Raw genomic sequence first — 24348 nt, forward strand, 5'->3', positions numbered from 1 at the left:
GTGTGCGTATATATTATATGTTTATGAGATGCAATGTTGATACTTTTTAATAGAAGCAATTCAAATGTGAGTATACAATATCTTTTGTCCTTAACACATTACTAGATGAAATACCTGTTCTTACGGAAGGAATAGCTTTACGGAAAATAATTTTTGAAAGGTATTTTCAAACTTTCTTTCTCCTCCCTTAAGATACGGATTTGAATCGAAATAAAATTATAAATACCCAGCTTAACACAAGTTCTATGTTCAAAAATATATTTCGAACAGTGCGGTCGTTATTCCTTATGAAAAATTTAATCTCCATCTCCCCTTAGAATACGCAATCAAGTATTCAAGTATACTCAAGTGCAGGGCCAGATTAAGGGGGGGGGGGCAAGAGCCCCAGGCCTCCACTCTGATCAAAATCTCAACTGGTTTCTAAAATGAATCATGAAGATACAATCATCATAAAATGAAATATGACAAAAAATATGAAACATATTCCCCTAACTTTCGTATTGTACTTTCACAGAAATGTATTAGGTGAAGTCAGCAGGGACTGCATATTTTATTTTGATCCGGCCCTTCAGATTGATTTATCCAACCCTACTCAAATGCCAACTACGCTCAAAACCTCATTATAAAAGGTCCAATCGTTTTCTTATTTTTATGTATACACAATGGGAAATCAAAATTTTATAGAAATTACCCCTTTTACTCTTCAGAATCGGAATTTTCCGAAAAGGCTGGAGTATAAGTCAAGTTATATCAAGAAAACCCGAGAGGCCTCGGAGGTACTTTTTTTTTTTTTTTTTTTTTTACATAACTTTTGAACGGCCTTCCCTCTTTAAAAAAATGCAATTTAATCAAAGTGACGTGATTAAAAGCTTGATTCAAAGTAGGTAATAACGTTCTAAGATTCAATTCAAACGTTCAACTTTGTGGATTTATACAGTACAGCGGAAAAAACATAGAAACATTCAATTTTATATACAGCATTAAAAGAAAATAATCGTACTGGTAGCTGTCTTCTTCACCACAGTGTTCACATTCAAGGGGGAGGACAAGGTGATTCAAAAAGAAGTGCTCACTTTTCATGAAAAGGATCTCTGGTTCGGTCTTAAGAGGCTTCATCCCGGCGAAATTAAAATACCGCTATTTTTACAGTAATTATGTGATATCTTCCAATAGATAAAAGATAATCGAAATATGGAACAAGAGCGCCCTAGACAATATCATTTTACATGAGATACCGTTATCACGACTCACTTATCTGCTTTCGATTTCGAGCCATTTTGAAAATCGGCATTTATTTTCGCGTTTCTAAACGGCTGCATACGAAAAGCCACTAGGTGACTTGTGATAACGTTACCTCATGCAAAATAATATTGTCTAGGGCGCTCTTGTTTCACATTTCGATTATCTTTTATCTAGTGGAAGATACCACATAATTACTGTAAAATTAGCGGTATTTTAATTTCGCCGGGATGAGGCCTCTTAAGTTATCTTGAGTTGGTGCTGGACATCATGTTATGTTTACTCGAACTTTCCTAAATGATTCTAGCGATTTATCCATTGTCATAAACTTATACTCACTCCGCTGACACAAATATATAGGCCTATCTACCGTAACGTTAACATCAATATGAACTCATGCTATGGGTCCTTTATTTATAAAAGCAAATACCACAACCAGAGCCCGATCTAGAATTGTCTGAGGGGGTGCACCAATAACTACCAAAAAACCAATCATACTGAAACTCTTCAAAGTGACATGTGACAATATTTTTTACCCCTGTAGAACGGACGAAACGTATTTTAAAGAGGGTTGCAAATGTTATGCAGGAAAAAAATGTTGTTCTTTCCTCCTGGTTTCTGTTTACTTCCCTACTTGACAAATGTTATATTGCTTTGCTTGGTGAATCCTTTCCCTTCAACCTTCAGAAAATCAACATAAACTATTGCTTTTGCAAAGCTCTGGTTTCTTTTAAGCCCCAAACGGAAACATGATGACAGAAAGATTCGGAAAGTGTTGCTATTTTCAATGCTAGCTTTTCATTTTAGATAGTATATATTTACCACGATGCGGGGGGGGGGGGCACGTGCACCTTTGCACTCCCTAAATCCGGCTCTGACCACAACATATCTTTCAAACGCAGTATTCTGCATTCTCTACATGCTACCTCTGGGTATTCGGGTTTGGATACTGAAAATCGATATCTCGACGAATAGCGAAGGTCGATCTCATTCTCTCTAAGCTGACTTTAAAGAAAGTAAATCACAGACAAAAATTTGGTTAGCCGTTATCTAACAGAAAGCCAAATATTAGAGTTAATGTATGACGGGTTATAATGCTGGGATGAACTCGAAACCTTATCATCATTGGATTTGTTTCTTGAAATAAAATATTTTACTTCTTCTTTTTTTTTTTTTAAGTATTGTGTTCCCTTTTTTGTATAAGCTTAATTTATCATTTAGTCTGACTGAACTAGGGGTGGGTCCACAAGGGGGTGAAAGTTTAAGAAAATTGTGTCACGGAAATTTTATAGAATTGAGGAATAATTAGTATGTCGTACATACAAAAATATACAGGGTGGACCATTTGTCTCAAAACTCCCTTGTAAGTATTAAACTACGACAACAAATACTATAATTTTGAACAAGCCACCTATCAACAGATGGAAATCGTTTGGAGATCTGTAATATGTAATAATCCGACGTAACGCCATTGGAAAAATAGTAATTTATATTGGAATAACAACACCGTTAAGAGTCTTCATTCCGGCGAAATTAAAATACCGCTAATTTTACAGTAATTATGTGATATCTTCAAACAGATAAAAGATAATCGAAATGTGGAACAAGAGCGCCCTAGACAATATTATTTTACGTGAGGTACCGTTATCATAAGTCACCTAGTGGCTTTCCGTTTTCAGCTGTTTAGAAACGCGAAAATAAATGCCGATTTTCAAAATGGCTCGAAATCGAAAGCAGATAAGTGAGTCGTGATAACGGTTTCTCATGTAAAATAATATTGTCTAGGGCGCTCTTGTTCCATATTTCAATTATCTTTTATCTATTTGAAGATATTACATAGTTACTGTAAAATTAGCGGTATTTTAATTTCGCCGGGATGAAGACTGTTAATCTGGTGGTATTGCAAAGTATGTTTTTCCCCATATCAGTCTTTTTTTATCTGTCAGTTTAAAAGTTACAAGTACTTTTTGAGAAAAAATGTCCACCCTGTATATTGTACAGTCAGCGACAAGAGTTCTTTCCATGTAGTAAACTTTATTTCGGAAGTAACTGTGGTAGTCTGGAACGCACAGAATATTACATCCTTTTTAATTTACTGAAAACTGTACTCAAATTGTCCTTCCATTCTGAAGTTATTTACGAAACTAATTTCATCAAACGGTCGCTCACTGTACACAAGAATAGCAAGTTTTAATCAACATTGTATTTCAGGCATAAGAAGTTGAAACAATTGAGTAGCTTTAAAAAGGATACTGTTTTTCGAACAGGGAGGTGGGGCCATGCTAGCAGAATTTTGGAAGATCCCACATGAATCCTGAGGACAGGACAATTCTGTAATTTCACATCAGTCTTACCAGGATTATGCAAATTAAACTTACGTACATAAATAACCCACTTAATTTATCTAACAGATATACTGTAATTTATAAAACTTAATTAGGGCGTAACCAAACTGATAAAATATGCTTTTCTTTCATTTCCCTAGTGTGTATTCATTGATTATCTGAAGATCATAAACAGATACAGAGACGAAAATACGCCATTTAATTTGCATACCTCTTCGTTATAATTTCAAAAGAGCCAAATGGATGAATAAGTCAGTACTTAAATAAGCTTGAAAACCGGAATAAGTATTTTTTTTTTTAAAGTAAAACAAGAAAAGAAGGGTAATCACGTGTGAAGGTGCCTTCCTACTGGCTACCTGCGCTTGAATACTTTTTTTTTTTAATTTTTTTTTAATGGTTCTGCTTTGCTCTTATTACATTCACACCTTTTAAAGTCAAAGACATGTGACAACTGGCTTTGGTACCAAGGTGTTAGGAACATGTTGTCCTTCAATAGATGATACATGTCTTGGCAAATATACACAAACGCACCTAACAGTTCCTCCCTCCTCTGTTTTGTTTTGTTTTAATTCGTGTGTGTTCTGTTCTGGTTTGTTTTTTTCTTATTCTTTGGCAGCTATTTCTTTTTGTTCGTTCTAAATATTCAAATCTTTTTCATGCCAAAGATGTTGGCACTATAGTTCTGTTCTCAATTCCTTTGTCTTAGAAAAAAAAAAAAAACATATAGAGAGGATATTAGAGCTTACACGAAAACAACCAATGTGAACTAATTCATCACGCTGACCATCCTTGTTTCTTTTTTTAAATTTTACATTCGGTGAGTAAAGATAACAAGTTGGTTGTTATATACGTGTAATGCTGATGGTAATTTCTAACAGTGTTGCCAGAATATATGCTCACAAAATATTTCAAGCAGGATGTTTAATTTACAGGAAAGGGAAGCAGCTGCTCTCAGTCAATGATGTATACTGAATTTTAAGTCTTAGCCAGGGGTGCCCAGCAGAAAGTGTTTAAGGGTCCTAGCAAGGGGTGTCCAGCAGCAGGTTTTAGAACGCAAGTTACGCCTATGACAATATTCAGGGAATATAATCATTGAAAATGATACCATTCAACTGGAGACGGTGAATTTGAAAACGGAGAAGGATACACATTTGAGGGGGCAGAAAGGTTTATTTTTGGGGAAAATGGTAAACTTGGGGGTACCCCCAAGCCCTTGGGAAGTATGAGCATCCCTCCCTGGTCATAGCTACACTCATCCGTATTTCTAAAAGTTAATAAAATTAGCCAGATACGGTCCGTAAAATGTTATTAAATCTTATATAAAGTTTGTCATCTATACAAAGTCACATCGTTGACTTGGCATGTCAGACTTTTAGATGACTGTTGGAAAAATGCTATTTAGAATTTTCGCGGAACTCGGGATGCTCGGTTCAGATTAAGAATAGGTGTACCAATACAAAATAATTACATACATCCTACCTTTTGGGTAAAATCGGCTTTAGTGCCTACAAAAATTGTATTCATAAACTTCTTTCCCCTCACTGTAGCTTACTTTAGAAGGGCATAATTACAATGGTTATAAATATAACGTTTTCTCAACAAATTTTGAGAGACCAAATGCTATTTAGAGTTTCTCCTGAACAAACGGCAGAGATACACCAAATTTGTCTAAAATAATGCAATATATTCTCGTTAAGTTAGTAAAGCACATATATCGAACGAATGTTTATTAATTAAAGTTATAACAGGAAAAAATGTCAATGAAACTTTGATGATCGAAAGTTGTGTTTAGATTAACTTTAAAATGGTCTATCAAGATTCCACAAAACAGTTCTGGAAAATGGAGGCTCTCTCTATCGCTCATTGGAGCTTCAGAAATATGAATAATAAAGATAGGGGTCTATAATCTGTATTGTTTTGTTTTTTCAATTAGTTTGGTACATCAACTATAGTTTGGTCAATGATGATTTCAAGGGGTGGCCCCGGAAAAATCCCCCTACGGCAATCCTCCCATCGTACTCAACCTGGGTTACGAGTATTTTCGCTACTTTCACCCCCTGTTTATTCAACCAAACGGGGCAAATTTCTGAAATCATCGCTGGTAGGTGTGTGTTTGGAAGTCAGTAATGGTGGTTATGTGTGAAAAGTAATGGTGCTAAATAACATACAGAAATCCAGTTTCAAATCTACCCCTACCTCGAGTTTACCTTCAGTTCAGCATGGGAACTTTATTTCGGACAGAAATCTTAACAAACACTTTGGGAGGATATTTTGTTACAATGATTTCAGATGGTGGCGTACGCAAAGGGAGGGTTTCTGGTTTTAACCTCACTTCAACGAAATATTATGGAAAAATAAACATTTACCATACTGAGGTGTATATAAAGCAGCGAGTGTCTTGATACAAATTTTTGAGCTTGAACCCACTCGTTGATGAAATTCTGTATACGTCATTGGAAGTATTTTAATCCAATCGCAAGAGAAACGGATCGCTTCTGTAACGACTTCTATGTAATAAAGAATGAATTTCCGTTTATTTGGCAACACTGAGCGATCAGCACCAAACACTACCGAAGAGTGAATAGTCTGAAGAAGTAGGCTGTTGCTTGACCCCGCGCTATTGAGAGTTTCCGCGTCTGGGTTGGACATTGTCAGGTCGGGCAACATTCCAGAGTGAGGGCCCTAAAAACCACTGGCCTGCTAGCTACACTCCGTATACCTATCTTACCTGTACCTGTAAGTTGGATGCATGGGTTTACCTGCCAAGCTCATTGGCTAGCTAATGGAAGCTGGTTTTTTTCACTTGCCTCGGGCGCAAGAATTCTTTTTTTCTTTCTCGTCGGCTTATTAAGATCTTCCGTTCCTTATAAAGCAGAGAAGAACGTAATACTTGAAGTACCATTTTCTTTAACGAATAATAATAATAAAAAAAATCAATTGAATACTTTTATAGTCGCGTAACACATTTGTTTATGGTTTCCATGTAAAGAAAAAAAGAAAGAAATTACGTATATACGATGAAGCCTTAGTAACATTGAGTGGAATGAGGCATCTCGCAAGCTCATTGGTGAATTAAGTTTCCAAATAGAAAAAAAAAAAAAGTCGTTTAAGACATTAATACAAGTATTTTAAGGGTGAAGGTACACAAAAAATGACATTAGAAAATCTAATGAAAATAAATAAAAACTGTAACATTTCAGTGTCGAATGGGAGCAGGGGCGGATCCAGGACCGACTTCTGGGGGGAGCGGTGGGTTGTCATAATGCAACTTTTAAGGGCTCCAAACTCTGGGATAGATTTTATTTATATATATAAAGTAAGAAAGTTTCCTCTTTGGGGGGGGGGCGATCGCCCCCCCTGGATCACCCTTGAATGGGAGGAAACTATTTAGAAAGAAGCAATTAATTTACAAGCAGGACCAGCGTCACTGTTATGATTATGGAAATCACTGTTACGATTATGTGCATCACTGTCAGGAGTTCGTGCGTCACTGTTAAGATTATGTGCATCACTGTCAGGATTTTCTGTGTCACTGTTAGGATTATGTGTGTCAATGTTAAGAATATGTAAGTCACTGTTAGGATTACGTGAGTCACTGTTAGTATCATGTGCATCACTGTAGGGAGTTTGTGCGCCACTGTTAAGATTATGTAAGTCACTGTTAGGATTATGTGAGTCACTGTTGGGATTATGTGTGTTACTGTTGAGAGTTTTGCGTCACTGTTGAGATTACGTGAGTCACTATTGAGAGTTTGTTCGTCATTGTTGAGATTATGTGAGTCACTATTAAAATTTGTGAGTCACTGTTAGGATTATGTGCGCCACTATTAGGGATATGTGTATCACTGTTAGGATTATATGAGTCACTGCTAAGATTATGTGAGTCACTATTAGGAATATGTGAGTCAGTGTTAGGATTATACGCGTCACTATTGGGGTAATTTGCGTTACTGTTGAAAGTTTGTGCGTTACTGTTGAAAATTTGTGCGTCACTGTTAAGATTACATGAATCACTTTAGGATTATGTGCATCACTATTACGAGTATGTATACCATCCTTCCCTTATATCACTAACTTATGATGCTTGACTTACCATAAATGTTTTGTAATACTGCTACAATAATTTTAATGAAAATAAATAGAATTGTCACTGTGTACTCCACATGAAGAAGTTTGGTTTGGTGTTTTGCAAACTAAGCTCCTTAAGAAACTAAATTTTACCAAGCTTAGCTTTGCCTTATAGTGTTTTACCCCAAATTAAATTAAGTCAGTTAAGGATGAGTTAATGACTATTTGAAAACAGAAATTATGTTTTTCTTTTTTTTAAGATTTGACGAGCAAAAAGCAATTTAGTTTCATTTTAGCGTTGATTTCCACGGATATATTAGTATTTTCCATCCTGAGTATTATACTAACCCGCTAATCTCAGCAGCACTGCGGATAGCCTATCAAGCAAGGGTGATATCCATAATTCCTCCCATAGGAATACATGAAGAATCGATTTTTGATTGACTGTATCTTCGGAACAACTGAATGGATCACCTCCAGCAACGACCTTGATTCCCAACTTCGACTCTATACACCCTGGACAAAATTAATGGTCATTCTTCAAGTAGTTATTAATATTTTGTGTCTCCCGGGCAAACAGACGAAGTAAGTACACAAAGGAGTTAATGGTAAACCAAACACTTTAAAAATTGATGAAAATGAACGAGAATGATAAAAGATGGAGAGGATCAATTTTGGTTACCTACTCCTAGTTACAACCAATTTAAATTAATTTGTGAACTTTACGAACTAACGGAATAAAAAAAATAACCATTATCTTTAAAAATCTGTACGGTCAATTAAAGGTCTTAAGCCTCACGAACAGGACAGAAATAGCTGACATTACATGTTTATAAACATAAAATAAATGCTATCTTTCGAGTGATAGTCTTGTGATAATAATGAAGCATACCCTCCTGACACGCCGCGTAGAGTCGGCTCTACAAAAAATGACGTCATTTGCCCGTCCGTTGCTGGGGATATCTCGAGCCGATGCAACGACATTGCGCAAATTTTTCTAAAGATTAGATCGTTGATAATCTAAGTAATTTATGTCTTATTAACGAGGAGCAGAAAGTGCTGAAATTGCGCAAATTTCCGCCGCGACGTTGCCAACAACAGGATTTAAGGAATTGTGTGAAATTTTGCATCGAAATGAAATGTATAAAGCTATTCCTTTATGAGATATATTTTATTGCATTCTAATATTTACAAAGCAACATACTTATTTACAGAAAATTTCATTTTACAGTTTGAATGCTTGAAATTTAAATCCTACAGCTTTTAAAAATGTCATACGTGCCTTCTCATAGTTTCTCTGCGAATTCCTGAACTCAGCATACTTCCTCATGACAAACTCGCTCCTTTTGACTTCTGCTGGTCTTTGGGCCTTTGAAATTCCTTTTAATATGGACGTTATTTTCATGGCAGTTTCCGTTTGGATCTCTAACAAAGCAGAAATCACCGTATGAATATCAGGAGCAGGGAAGTAAAATTGACTATTATAATGTCTGTGAAAAGCTTCTGGTCCATTTGTCGTCCGACGCATCGTGGATGGTATAGACGCCCACATGACAGGTGGATACCTAAAATTAATAAAATAAAAAGATCCTTAGTTCATGCACACAATTATTGACAATTTATATAAAACACTAAAACATTTATAACACTAGATTCAAGAAATATTTATAGTCTTGGTCCGTAATTTGTTTACAACTATCAAAACCTGCATTTTAATCTACGTCTTACATGAAGACAGAAGAAAATTTCACTATAATTAAGTTGCATTGAGAGAAAATACCATATCAGCACAACCATTAATGTTGTGTTCAAACTAGGACAACAGTTTTTGCAGTATTAAGAGTTATTGAAGCATGTGCTACTATAGATGAAATTCAAAAGGAAGCTACTTACTTGCAACCGTCTTCTATGTAGTTTTCTAGGACGTAATCGGAAAATTTATGCCCTGTATCATCCGGCGTCATTGATATTAGTTGAGTAAAGGCATCTGATACTTCTGTTGGATGTAAATATGGCAACCCAAAAAATGCCTTTATCCATGAACCTGTAAGAAAAGCAATAATAATAATAATAATAATAATAATAATAATAATAATAATAATAATAATAATAATAATTTGTTAGAATAAGCAAGCATTGGGAAAGTAGTGAAATTGATGGATCTTACTGTTGGCTTTATAATTTCTTCATTTCGTACATTATTAGAACAGCAGTTTATTTGCTTTTAAGAATGGTGACTGAATTAAGATTCTTCAGTCAAACAGAATAAGATTCTATTTTCAACTGTATTCTGTATTAATATATAACAAAACAAAGTCCACATGGTATTATTAAATTAATAATAAAGAATAATAGACCATAATAATATCAATAATACCTAGTTCAGATTTTGGATCCATATATGCTTGTCGCAGATCATTGTCGGCTTGAATCCTCCGCCACCATGTTTGTCCCAAATGGAATCTGCAGCCACGAATGTCACAATTTGGAAACACATTCTTGATGGCTTCGTGAGCAGCTGTTTCAAAATCAACGTAAATGATTTTCAAGTCGAATCTACTGTCTAAGTTTCTTATCATCTTCCACATGGCCACATACGTATTCTTGTCTTTCTTCGGCAAAAATGCAAAACATAGAGGTAGATAATATCCATTTTTATATGCATGTATTGTATATAACTGTGTGAAATGCTTAGGAGCATAAGTGAAAGTTCCATCTGCAAATACTTCTAACCCGCTGAACTCACACAGAAAACTGAAAAGAAAATAAGATTAGTGTCAGAAAAGAAAATAGTAAACAAGACTGTAGTGTCATATCGTTAGGTGAAATGCTATGTTACGATATATTTTGTGAGAATCAAAAAAAAAAAAAAAAAACTATTTTACTATAATTTGGAAATAAGACGGAAAAAGGAACTTTTCTGTTCAAGCAACTACTTCCTATTCTACTTCTTGATGCTGTAAATGAAACTCATTTCAAAGTTAATGGTTATAAATGAAATTATACTTACTCGATATTTTTCTTACACGTGAAAAGAATTATATTAGCTTCATCATCAACAAAGATGAATCTTTCTCCGTCAATTGCTATATCATCCTGCTTCTGAACCATTTGCTGTATAGCCTCTACGGTGTTTCTGGGTAGACGAGGAGTCACCTTTCTTCGATTTTTATAAATAACGTCTCGGCATCTTTTAATTTCTTTATGATCAAGTGTGTCATGATGTTCCAATTTTGAAACTTCCTGCCTTATAATTTTATTTGGCTTCTCGTTCAATTGTTCAGTGGCTCGTCGCTTACAATTCTCTCTAAGAAAATGCCGTTGAACACCATCTTCATCTTCACAATGATTATGAATATCTTTCCTTTCTAAAACTTCACTTGTATTTTCATCCATTGTTATACTAGCATTACAGCTTTTCTTAGTACATCTGAAAGAAAGGAAATAATAATTAAATCGTATCACGTGTTCTAAACTTACTATTTAAAGAAAAATGTATTCACTATTTCACTGGCAAAAATGTTATATCTTCCATCACCTTTTAACAAAGTATAGGTCCAATTGACTGACATAAATACTAATGCAGGCTTACTTATTCACTTACGAAAGTATAGGACAAATTGCCTGGCATAAATATTAAAATAGGGACTAGACACATATTTTAACAAAATATAGACCCAACTGACTGACATGGATATTAATGTAACTTTCCATTACTTAACAAAGTATAGAAGCAACTGAATGGCATAAATATTAATATAGGTTACATCACTTAACAAAATATAGGTCCAACTTCCCGACATTAATACTAATAGTGTGTTACATCTTTTAACAAAGTATATATGGATCCTATTGACTAGCATAAATACTAATATAGGCTTACAGAACTTACTAAAATATAGGTCAAGCTGACTACTGAAAATACTAAAGTAGGCTTTGCATAACTTAGCAAGCTATAGGCTTATATACATGCAAAAATTATGTACTACATTAACTTACCTCCAATTTGAGCCTTTTTTTCCTTGGCGAAAGAAACGATACTTAAAGCCTCCCATTAATACACAAGGTACACCTTTTTCTGTTTTCGTCAATGTAAACTCCATTCTGAAAGTTTCACTTATGTTTCTCCAGTTTATTGCTTCCTGTTTATATTACCCTCCTCACTAAAACTTGCGATTAATTCTCGATCCTGATTGGCTCGTTGTGATTCTCGTTCCTCATTGGCTTGTTCTATTATTGGTTTATTATATCCGCAATTCGTTCGGGGTTTTAACAGAACCTGAGGAGGTCTGACATACAGTTGCTGGTGACATTTGGGAGAGTGCACAACGGAGAAGAATAAGCTTTGCAGAGAAGAATTGCTGAGATGCATTGCTTTCCTGAAGAAGGTGTTCCAACCACAACCAACATAGATAACATCAGAGATGCATTAAAACAGCAAAACGTACAGTTCACGAACCTCATTCGTGTCCAAACAAAGGAGGGACCAGCACCCATCTTGAGAATGTTTTCAACATTTGCTCTGGCCATATACGTTGAACACGCTTTGCCGACAGTCGGCTAACGGAAACGCTTTGTTATCTCTCTGGGAGTGAAGCAAATACACAGTAATTAAAGAACTGAGGCCCTTTTCAGGCCCACAAACCAATTTCAGGTCCAAAACCTTTCTAATGTACACTGTCCGGTAAATATCTTCAGGATAAAACAGTTGAGAATGCTCTAAGAGCATTGCCAGAACGAACTTTAAAAGAATGGAGAGATCTAGCGGGAAGGATAGCTGTAATTGTTCCTAGATGTAAAGGTAAATCTTTTTATCCGCACCCTCTTCTCTTTCTCGCAAAAATTAACAAAATATCATCTCTTTATGACTTATAGTTCTCGAGATATGACTGCTTAAATATCTAGAAATTCGAACTTTTTTAGTCAGTATCACGGGAACGGTAAGTCATAGAGAGATGATATCAGTGTTAATCCCTAATAGAACATTAAACATTTTCGTACTGATATTAATTGATGGCCAGTTGCACAGTGGCCACCGGTTACTATTTGCTACCAAAATATTTACCACCCTTTTAGATATTGACCAACACCAATATGACCTCTCTATGACTTACGGTTCCTCAAATAATGCTCCTTAAATCTCTGGAAATCGGCCATTTTTGGCCAATATCATGGGAACGGTAATTCATAGAGAGACGATATTGGTCTTAATCAATACCTAAGAGGATGGTAAACACTTTGGTAGCAATATTAATTGGTGGCCATTGGCCAAACCAGAACTCTTTAAGTTCGTTGAAAACCGCGGCGAGACACAACATTCGACATGCTGCTTTAGAATTCTAACTGCATGTAGGAGGTACACGTAGATATAAGTTGCTGCATCACTCAAGGGGGCGAGCTTTCTTGCCAAGGGGCCCTATTTATCTCTAATACACTGACCACTCATTCTTGTAACAATTTATACGATAATACCTAGGTAATATATAACAAATGTTTCTCACAGCACCTAAGAACAACTAAGACGCAAATGCAAATCTAAGTATCATTTATAGAAAGGTGAAAGGATAGTTATTAAGATATGTGGTAGACACACCTGAAATATGTATACAAGTGCTTGTTTCTGATTGGCCAAAACTGGAAGATATAGACAAATCTTTATTTCTGATTGGTCGAACGTCTGTTCACGATATTTCAAGAGAACTTCTAGAAATATTTATATATATTGTTTATTTTATATATGTTTGTTTTCCTTACAGTATTTCAAAACTATTTGCTTTCAATAACTATATTCTTACAGTTTTAATCTTACAGTTAGATATGATACGGAAAATGAATGACTGGGACACATTCCCCAGTCACCCTCTCTAACGACGCCATTGCACACATATAATATAGATGACTGAAAATGCTATTGTTATCCATTACTTTGTATTTTTTTTTTTTGTTAAAACGACTTGCATTTTGGTGACTGTTTTTATTAGTCGATATACTTATGGTAATGATGGCAACGTTGCACAAGATTTTTTTCGCAATTTCCAATTTTGTTGCCTGCTCATTAAGGCTTTATCTGTGTCAACAGATAAGCGTGGGAAAATTTGCGCAATGTCGGTGCACCCTCTCGAGCTATGCTGAGTTGAAACCTTTTGTAGGATAATTTCTACACTTCAAATTTTGCTTCGGCAGGCAGACGATAGCAGAAACGCTTTATATTTTGCAATTGGCCAACAGTTAAGGTTGGTTTAAAGGGACAAGTTTTGCCATAGATGGCACTACAGTCTTCGTATCTCTCCCATATATGTTTTACCTTTCACGAAAATTCGCGATTTCTCTTACAAATTTCAATCTAAAAACTTCAAATTTTTAGAAAAGGAACTTCACAATCTATCGAAGTCAATAATCCGTGCCGATTTTTTATTTAGAATTTTGTTCATTGTTGAAATTGCTTGATTGTTGAAATGGTTATCTAAATCTTTAACAATGGAACTGTTTCAACAATAAAGAAAAGTCTAAATAAAAAATCGGCACGGATTGTTTTCTTTGATAGATTATGAAGTTCCCTTCTCTAAAAATTTGAACTCTCTAGGTTGAAATTTGTAAAAGAAATTGTTAAATTTCGTGAAAGGTAAAAAATACATGGGAGAGATACGAAGATTGTAGTGACATCTATTGGCAAAACTTGTCTCTTTACACTAACCTTAAGATGGCGTCGTGCAGCAGTTGCTGCCGCGACCCGCAGCACTCAGATAATTTAGTTATTTTAGTACTTAAAAATTAACAAAACGTTTTGAGTCCTCACTTGTATGTCAATTATGTAACCTAAAATCTGTATTGGTTTCGAAATTGGTTTCAAAAAACTTTGTGTTTGGTGGTGTGCAATACTGTTTCTTTGCTGTTGTAGAGGGTTCTCTACACTGGGTATCCACGAGTAAATTTCTGTGGAAGGATGAAATTATGCAGTATTATTTTTGCGCATTGTTCAATGTTTTATACTTTTTTTTTTTTTGTTTTACCTCGTTAGATTTAGCACAGTTTGCAGTAGAGTACGTTACTTAGGATTTAGTTCTGAGGGTCCACATCCCCCTTAAAATCTTTCAATTTTGCAGAAAATAGTATAATTAGGTAGAAAATAGTATATTAGAATTTCGATCAATGAAAATAAGCAAATAATTAAATCAATCATAAAATAATAATAATATTGTAATTAATAGAGTTTTTTTATTTCTATTTTTATAATCTGTGACTTCTGGTCAGACTATGATAACTATAAAATTGACAATTGTAAGGAAAATGTTTCGCGTTGTAGATCTGAATGTGACTAAAAATCTGATGTATTGTATGTCCAATCCTGTTTGCGTTGATTTCTGAACATAGCATGAATTCACTTTAAAGTAGATCTATGGCACATTTCTGACAATACAATGTTCTAGCTTTTTCAGAATGTAACTTTGAATTTACAAGAAATGGACACTTCGAACAATTTTGCACTTCTTCGATCTGGCAGCCGTAAGTGCATGGTTTGGGTCAGACCGGAAGTCAACCCAAAAATGTTGAAGGGGGGGGCGATCCAACCATATTATAGCTCACCACCATATTATAATTAATTTACAAGCCGAATAGTTAATGTGATTACAAGCCAATTGTGCTTACATTAACTCCAACCGACATGTCGGTTAGAAAAGCCTATATTATGAAAACAGCTTGGACAAATACGGGTAATAATATTTTTTCCTGAAATTTGTGTGCTTCATTGTTTTTGTTTAGTCGAGAAGTGAAAACGAATGATCATCTTCGTGAGAATGGTCTGTCCTTTCTATTACAACGCATTAACTTTCGTTTTACTAGGCATCTTCTTTTAACATCAGACAAAGACATTCATTCAACTTTTTTTTTTTGTTTTTGGAACACTGTATAATGGAAGCTAACAGTAATTTAAATAGAATAGGCTTTGTTTGTGGCCATCTTTCATTTGTTTCTCATGTTATTTTCCCCTCCTTTTTTCTACGTTTCAGTTCGATAAGTTCTCAAGTACGTAAATAATTATGGTAAAAGAAAGAGTACCTGAAATAGAGGTCGATCCCAGCCCTCGCCAAGTGAACTTTGTGGTGAACAAACTCCGTGTGCGAGGGTTTTCTCGGGGTTCTCCCGTTTCCTCCCACTTTCTTCATTCCACCATTTCATTCATTACTCATCATCACCGTCTCCTTTAGCCTAACCGGCATACCGCGGGACGTAAAACTAAAAGATTTCATTTCATTTCATTTACTGAAATAGAGGTCTGCAAGGGCCGAAATTTTTAGCCCGGACCCGTCCCGGTCCGTGAATTTATAATGTGAGGCACGACCTGAGTCCGAAATATAATTTAATATTTAGGCCCAAGCTAGTGTGATAATCAAATAAACCCGAATTACAGAAACCTAATAATTAACGCAAAATTGTATTTTTATTTACAGCAATTAGAGGTTTAATTTTGCAGTTGTGCGTTAAAAGTTCTCCATAAAAAACGGACCAATAAAAATATGGTTGTATATTTAAAACTTTTACTGCCCGAGCCCGGCCCGGGCCCGAAGTGATATATGCTTTGTAAGCCCGAGTCCGGGCAGTGGACTGGGTCGGGCTTAGACCCTCGGGCTCGGCTCGAACCCGCGCAGACCTCTAAACTGAAAGAGGTAAATTTCCTTCAAAAATAAATTAGATTTTAGCTCTCCCCGACTAGCGCGCGCACTTTTAGTCCACGGAGTTCAAGACTCGACCAGTATTTCTTCCGGGCATATTTCCTGAGGACTAATCCTCTTGAAATTAGTCAAACACTGATTGGCGCCGAGCTCTCCCCACTGGTGTAGTGGCTAGCGCGAAGGCTTTTTATACACGTGATCCCGGGTTCGATTCCCGGTGGTGAACACAAAAAATTAATTTCATAATCACTCGCTTTCAGTAATCACCCGTCTCCTTCAGTCTAAAGGGCATAATCGTGGGACGTTGAACTAAAAATGAAATTCCAATTACATGCTACTTTAGTGCAGATTAGGGGTAATAGTGGCTCAATGGTAGAGTGCTTACCTCTGGTGCTTAGCGTCCCTGGTTCGATCCTCGACCAAGTAAGTTTGTGGTGGACAACATCGGGTCCGTATGTTTTCTCGGGAACACCCGTTTTCTCCTACATTTGCATTCCACCGATTCTTCTATCTCATTCAATTGCTTTAATCAAGTCTCCCTTAATCTAAAGGACATCATGATATGTCAAACTGTAAGCCTTCATTTCATTTTCTTGTGTAGATCGTCTGCTTTAGCACATAGTATCCCGGTGCAGCCCACTTCTATTTCGAATTTGAACCATCCCCGGACAAAATTTTCGAGTGGTAAAGCGTTGGCTTCGCATTCGGAAGGTCGTGGGTTCGATTCCTACTGCCGACCACCCTAACTGTGGTTTTCCAGTTTCCCTCAGTCCTACCAGGCAAACGCCGGGATGGTACCTACTAAAGGCCCTGGCCGATACCTTCTCAAATCCTTTCCATTGTTGTTGTTGTTAGATATCCAGTATAAAATGTCCTCTGAGCTGTATCTGGTGATTGTTAAATAAAATTAAAAAATATTTTTCTGAATGAAAGCCTTGGTTCGATTCCCGGTGGGAGAGCATTAAACGCAATACAGTGGTTTATATTCCATCTTAATTTGTAGGTTCAAGTCTCATATAGCTGAAAAGGGGAGTTAAACTTCAATAAACAACCAAAATTCTCAGAATAGACTGGAATAGTGATGTCGCCATTTCCTTCCCGATGGTGATCGCCATGTTTTTTCTATACAAACGCGTGAAGTTAATGAAGCTAAAGAGCTTATTTCTAAAAGCTCCACATCCTTAAGTAATAAGGTAGAAATTGAATAGTTAATGTAAGCACAATTATCATGTAATCCACCATAAGAAGCAATTATACGCAATATAAACTCCCTAACGTGTAGATTGACAAACTGTAGGCACTGAGAAAGATGTAAAAATACACGATTTTTTAGAAAAGAAAAAAAGTATTTTAGAATAATGTTAATTCTATTGGGGCATTTACACTTCTAATGTCTACTGTTTATAATGAGAGTGCACAATATTATTTCTAAGTATACAACATTACAAAAGAAAGAAAAGGCTAGCCTTTAGAAATATTCAATCAAGACCATCAGTGGATATAGGTAACATCTTTTCTTATATTCTCTATCAACTTCTTCTTTTTTTTAAAAAAAAATGCATTTAGAAAACACAATAATTACACATCTAATTATGAATGGTTCAGTATATATTTTAAACAACTGTTAAACAGTAATCCTGTTCAAATTTGCAATCGTATATCATACTCATATTATTGAATCAAATTTTTTTTGAATTATTTAAAGTTAATATCTGATTATGAACAGGGTGAGTACACTTTAAGGTTTAATTTAACCTGAAAAATATAGAAATTCTCAAAATATACTATATGAGAGGGAAAATTTCACAAGACATGTGAACTCGCTGATTTCAGTTTCAATGCTTGTCATGCACGTAACATTATTTAACATATTTATTTTCTAATTACCTTTTCTGCCCCTTTTTTTTCAATTTCAATCATTAGAAATATTTAAAAAGAAACATAAGTATTTGTTCCACTCTAATGTTTGCAGTTCCGAAATATTTCATCACTGTTTTCGTTTAGCAGATAGGTTCTTTAGGTATTTAGGCTACTTGTTGTTTAGAAAATAAAATGACGATCACCATGGCAACGAGAAGGATGTGACGTCACACTATTTCAGTCCGAGGCTGACGAGAAAGACGTTTTTTCTCGCCAGCCTCGATTTCAGTCTATTCTCAATAAGAATTTGATCGCCCCTCATAAAAAAAAAAAACTGACTACACACACTTCTTACTGCTGTGTATTCAGTAAGCACTAGAACAGTGATGACCGAGGAGAAAGTACCGTAAAAATATTCCAACATGTAAGCTAGAGACAGAAGTGAGGACATTCCACGCATACTACTGCTTCAACCGCAAAGAGAACAGAAGCTTAGTCAACGGTTTTTGTTTCCAAATGGAGAACAAACACGATTAAAATATGTTCATAGATACGTATTGCAAAATGATAGCAATATTAATAATTCTTTTTTTTTTAAGTTCTGAAAAATGCTTATAAAATAGGACATTATCGTAGACACTAGACAGGAAGTATTTGGGGTACCAAGATCCTAAGTATTTAATATTTTAGGACATGCTTTTGTACAAATTAAATATTTTTCTTCCATTGAAACTTACAAGGATTACAGTGGCCATATTTTTTGTGTGTCAAAGTGGGATGGTTTTCATAATCGCCAGTTTCGAGCATTTAATTAAATTCATTGACTCTATTTTTAAGTTAAAAGGGTACAGACGCGAAGTGGGACATTAGAGAGTTCCGCCAATCATTTCTACTACAATGAAACACCAATTTGAAACGGAGCTCCTTCGTGGCTAAGTGGTTAGCGTACTCGCTTTTCGCGTGGAAAATCCGGGTTCGATTCCCGTCGGGAGCTCATTTGGTTCGGATTTCACGTTAGTCAATAGATCCACGTCTCATATAGGCTCGCTGCTGAAAGGGACATTAAATTCAAACCAATCTGAAATGCCAGATTGCCCCGCTTAATATGAAACGTATAACCATCTTAAATTCGATGCAAAAATCGTAAATGTATTATTACTTGGAATTATTTATGTTATGTACAATACAAGTTTCATAAGATATAATAAGGAGGAAGTTGGTCAAGTGCTATATACGGAATATTGGACAGCATGGTTCAGAGACTTGGACATTACGGAAGTTAGAGATGAAATATTTAGAGCGCTTCGAAATGTGGTGTTGGAGGAAGATAGAGAAGATAAAATGGACAGAAAGAGTAACAAACAAAGACGTTTTAAAACGGATAGGAGAGAAGAGGACGTTTATAGTCAGTATCCTTCGTAGGAAGATCAATTGGATGGTTAATACCTTGAGAATAAATTGTCTTCTTCATACCACCATAGAAGGAAAGATGGAAGGAAAGAGAGGAATAGGAAGAAGAACATAACCGGTCGCTGATTTAAAAAAATAGAAGAAAATATTATTGGGAGTTAAAAGAGGAAGCTGAAGATGGGGAAACGCGGAACTAACATTTCCAAGCCCTAACCTAAAATTAAAATAAATACATAAATAAAACCCTCATTAGATCCAGAACCTGCCAAAATGCAGAATACTTAATAATAATAATAATAATAATAATAATAATAATAATAATAATAATAATAATAATAATAATAATAATCCATAATTTATGGGAATTTAACACTATAAATTGATTCTTACATAAAGGTACGCGCCCCTTATTCAGGACATGTTGAGAAACTGCCATTGCAGCACTTCTCTCTTGATAGGACGGGTAGATGTTCTCTCGAAGGCCGACATCTTAGGAATTTAAACCGTCCTGTATTTGTATAGTTTACTGTTTGTTTAAAAGTGCACGGAGCAACGCAAGAAACTCTTCCTGAAAAAACAAGTGCAATTGGATACCTTTTTTAGCGCGATGGATCAACAATTCATCTCCCAGTTATAACTACTGGTGGAAGGGACTCTCCCAGCGAGTGGGGGGACGATGCCGGAGCGTTAAGGTGAGTTCACCTTCCCCTTTTGGTGTCAAGACAACATAAAGTACTGAATATTATAGAACAGCGCTGTCCAAATGGCGGCCCGCAGGCCGCATGTGGCCCGCCAAACCATTTTCTGCGACCCACAAAGCTTTCACGATTCACGATTTTTATTACTGATAGTATTTTCATTTATATTTATTCATTCGTTTAATGTTTCCACTCTTCTTTCGAAATAACGCATCCATTTAGCGCTTCTGTACAACAAAAAGGCGCGGATATCCACGGCAGCACCTTTCCCTATTTATTTATTTATTGTATATGATAAAATGCCGGTTATTATTGTTATTATTATTTAGCTGCGGCCCTCCACGTTACTAGTAAAGACGGTTATGACCCTCAGGCTCATTATAATTGGACACCACTGTTATTGAAAGTGCCTCCTTCGCCTTTAGAAGCAAAATTTTTCGAAAACGTTGGGGCACTTATTTTAGTAATGAGAAGTTTACACATCGAGTTGCTCTAACTTCAGGAGATCATGATATGCTGGATATTTGGATATAATTCCAATCAAAATACAGTTAACATAGAACCAATGTACTTCTAAGCATACTGTATATTCAGTTAAATAATCATTATGTAAGGGGTGAACAAGACTCTTTACTACACACCAAGGATGTACCTACCGGTCCCCCCCCCCCCCCGAGCTTCCTTACTCGACAAATATATCTACTCTTTCGTCAGAATATGGTCGCAGTATGAGAGAAATGTTTCATGTACCGTATCTTAAAAATTTGATTTTACATTACATCTGCTCTCTTCCTTTCCTTATAAAAACAATTTAGTTTTGTTATTTTTTCTGAAGATATAGATGACAGTACTTTAAACTATTTTCCGTTCTATCGGATGTAGAATAATATCAATTCAATACTACATAGACGTAGTAACTACTACTGGTGGACTAACACAAATTTCAGTGTGTGCCTGCTACACACATTTTCTGAAATCCAACATGTCGGTTGATTTTAGATACCAAATCGCCCAAGTATGTCGCGGTAACCAGTTTAAAAGCATTAGCAATAGTACCAATTCAGAAAGAATCAGGTAGCATCACCGCTCATTAACATTTCGTTTTAAAAAAAAATCGCTCCGGAACAGGTTGGAACTGGTTCCAGTGAATGAAAAATCACTTCACACGCCCATTATAGCATGAACTGAGCCAAGCGTCACATTAGGGTGATTTCAACAGTCGGATAAGCAAGAAACTCCAAAATACTCTCTCCGTGGTACAGAAAACTTTCCTGTATTATAATTAATTTTAAAACTTTTAATTTAAACTACAATGTACTATAGTAACAAGAACGAATAACGATATATTTTACTCTTAGAACGAACATGGAATCGAAAGAAGGTTCATGGGAACTTTTTGAATCAAAATACCGTTATATTCCCTTCATGTCGCCATTCTTTCGCATCCACTACCTGCATGGAGTTCACAAGAATTAAAAGTCACAAGTACAAGTGGGAGTAGTGACAATGCACATAGGATTTAAGCATCCTACACAATTTATACATGTACTGTGATATTACATTTAATAACGTTGCTCTAACCATATCGTACACAGAATTTTATCAAGGGGAAGGGGTCCAAGCTTAAGAGTTTATATTTCAGGTGTTTCTGTAGAAATTTTAATATGGTAAATGTTTATTTTTGCAAAATATCTGGCTCAACGGAGGAGTTAAAACTAAGAAACTCCCCTTGCATATGCCACTGCCCATTGATACATAATGCATTGAAATCATGAAGTCAAGTCAGTACGGACAAATAAAAAAAAAAAAAAAAAGATACCAAATTATTTTTATAATCTCCTCATGAGCATTGCCGCTCTCGGTCTGATAGTGGGGCGAATCTTTGATTGCGGGCCAATCGTGGGCCCACAATGGCCCGATACTTTAGACGGCCAATTGCTCATAAGGATAGTAGTATCTTCATACAGAAATATAGACGGTATAGGTGTATGTATCGTGCGTAGTTTGAAACAAATTGGGAAAAGGCACCAAACAAACAAACGAAAGTTTATACACAAATTAGGAAAGTATGGCAGGGCAATACCCCCTTATTAACCTTCTGTATCGGCGCCAATAAATATAATGGTTTCTTGATTCGTCAAGTTTGTAAGGGAAAAGAGTAAGAGATAAGAAAAACAATCGGAATATTTATTCAGAGCACTATCGTATTAACTATCACGATGGAAGATCTATCAGAATATTGTGTTCCGGGAATAAAACTTTGGTTTTTGATTCGTTAGTCGAAGTTATATTGCCAAGATCTTCAGGATAAATTTCATGAATTTGGATAAAAAAGTGAATGCCCTAGCCAAAAAGTGAATTAATGTGATTGAAAAAGGACAATGGGAAATTTTAAAAATTACATTAGGCTTTCTTACAGAAAATGTCTAGGAAAGGGAGGATGGATCAAAATGTGAGGAGGCCTGCACAGGGACACTATTACCTAAATTACATGCCTTGCACAAAACGAACATGTATTCGCAATTACATTTATCTAACTCCGGGGGAAGGGAACGTTTGGCCAACTCCAGTGAGGCAAAGACCCCCAAGGAAGTATAACTTGAAGAAACGCTAATCCCATCATATTCTTGACGCAGTAGCGAAGCGATGTAAGGAAACAATAATATCAGTCTTTCATACCATTAAAGCAATTATTTATATCAAGGGAGTCATTTCGGGAGGACAGGGGAGGCAATTTCCCCCTGAGTTTGAGATGTATGTACATTTTAATCAATACATTAATGAAAAACATGAAACCGGTCCCCTGTTCCAAAAGAAAAACTGGAATAATGCTACTTATAGTATTTGGTTGTATTTTTTGTGTTCAATTTTGTTTAATTTTATAATGTTACATAATTCATGAGAGATTAAACATTGGGCTTACCTTCAATTTCTTATCAATAGTTTATATACGTTATATATACAAGTTGGATAGTCCTTCCCCTAGAGCAAAATTATAAGTGGGCTACAGTCATAAGACAGGGGAGTCATTTGGGGAAAGGCAGGTGTGACCCACTCAGTATGGGCTGTATATTCTTAAATCTAATATATTAATGAGATCTCTACTTTATCTATTTCAGTGGGGGATTTCCTTCCCCCCCAATCAAAATCTGACATTACCCTACTGCTTGTAGTAATTAAAATAATACCGACTTCTAAGAATTCCGAACTAAAAATACGCAAAATCAAAGAAAAAGTATTATTTTTAATAAAAATAGTTAAGCTTATTATTTATGAATTATTTTATTTATAAAAAGAAATTTTAAAAAATTTTTCATCGCTAGAAATCTTCAAGATATTAAAACTGATAAAAAGAATCTTACCTGTTATATTTCGTTTTTTATTCATAGAGCATTGGGTTCCTGAATACCAACGCGTTTATTCACTACAGTAACTCCCATGCTGTTACCATAATTATTTTTCTGTTCCACATATTTGTAGTACCAAACACTTTTTTTGGCGTTTGCGTGTCGCTGAGCATCACACGAAACAAAACAAAGAGTATAAAACACTTCTAAAATTTATTGTTATTTCACACTACTCACAAGCACTAATCGTAATAACGGATGGTATGATAAAAAAAATGTGTTTACTTGATTTAGTGTAAATATTAATAGTAATAACAAAACACAAGCACAGATAAGCGGCCTCACGCGGTACACTCACAGACACTGTTCCTCGAAGACTGACTGAACCGATTGTGATTCTATTCCAGCGAAGCCAACGTCAGCGTAATCCGTTCCTCTTGTCAGGTATGCGGCGGTAAGCAACAGGTGCAAAAAGAGCTACATCAGCGCTATCTATTGGCGACGAATTGAAGCCTCTTCTAGTAAATTCTTTTTTTTCGTCTCTCTTTTTTTTAAAATAGTAGTAACGATACTTGTATGAATAGGCGTATACTCGTGTTCGGAGAAAACGTTGATCTCGCGCTGCTTGGGAGTTCGAATCTCTTTTTCCCAGGAGTGAAAAAAGGAGGAGGAGGAAGAAAGAAAAAGGGAGGAGGAAGACTAGTTTATG

General features: G+C 35.6%; 2 protein-coding genes across 3 annotated transcripts in view; both read right to left on the reverse strand.

Moving 5' to 3' along the window:
• Cad99C (cadherin 99C) overlaps positions 1–24082 on the reverse strand; it is a 295315-nt gene extending 271233 nt beyond the window's left edge. For both annotated transcript variants that reach the window (XM_081729433.1, XM_081729434.1), the window contains exon 1: positions 23655–24082. The gene's annotated coding sequence lies outside the window, so the exon portion shown is untranslated. The remainder of the gene's footprint in view (positions 1–23654) is intronic.
• Positions 8845–10255, reverse strand: LOC145662195 (uncharacterized). Its single transcript, XM_081727527.1, has 2 exons — positions 9546–10255; positions 8845–9217 (listed from the first exon to the last, which is right to left on the reverse strand). The coding sequence occupies exons 1-2, from the start codon at positions 9614–9616 to the stop codon at positions 8878–8880; spliced, it is 411 nt and encodes a 136-aa protein (XP_081583653.1). The 5' UTR covers positions 9617–10255; the 3' UTR covers positions 8845–8877.
• Positions 24083–24348: the final 266 nt, after the last annotated feature.

This window comes from Thermobia domestica, chromosome 10, assembly GCF_964235325.1.
Source record: "Thermobia domestica chromosome 10, izTheDome1.hap1.1, whole genome shotgun sequence".
In the NCBI taxonomy this organism is placed as follows: domain Eukaryota; kingdom Metazoa; phylum Arthropoda; class Insecta; order Zygentoma; family Lepismatidae; genus Thermobia; species Thermobia domestica.

Bases quoted from the DNA above. Each gene is read 5' to 3' on its own strand.
- LOC145662195 (XM_081727527.1), bottom strand. From the start codon at position 9,616: ATGACGCCGGATGATACAGGGCATAAATTTTCCGATTACGTCCTAGAA. The intron at 9,218-9,545 runs GTAAGTAGCTTC...TATTAATTTTAG, and splicing joins TACATAGAAGACGGTTGCAA to GTATCCACCTGTCATGTGGG.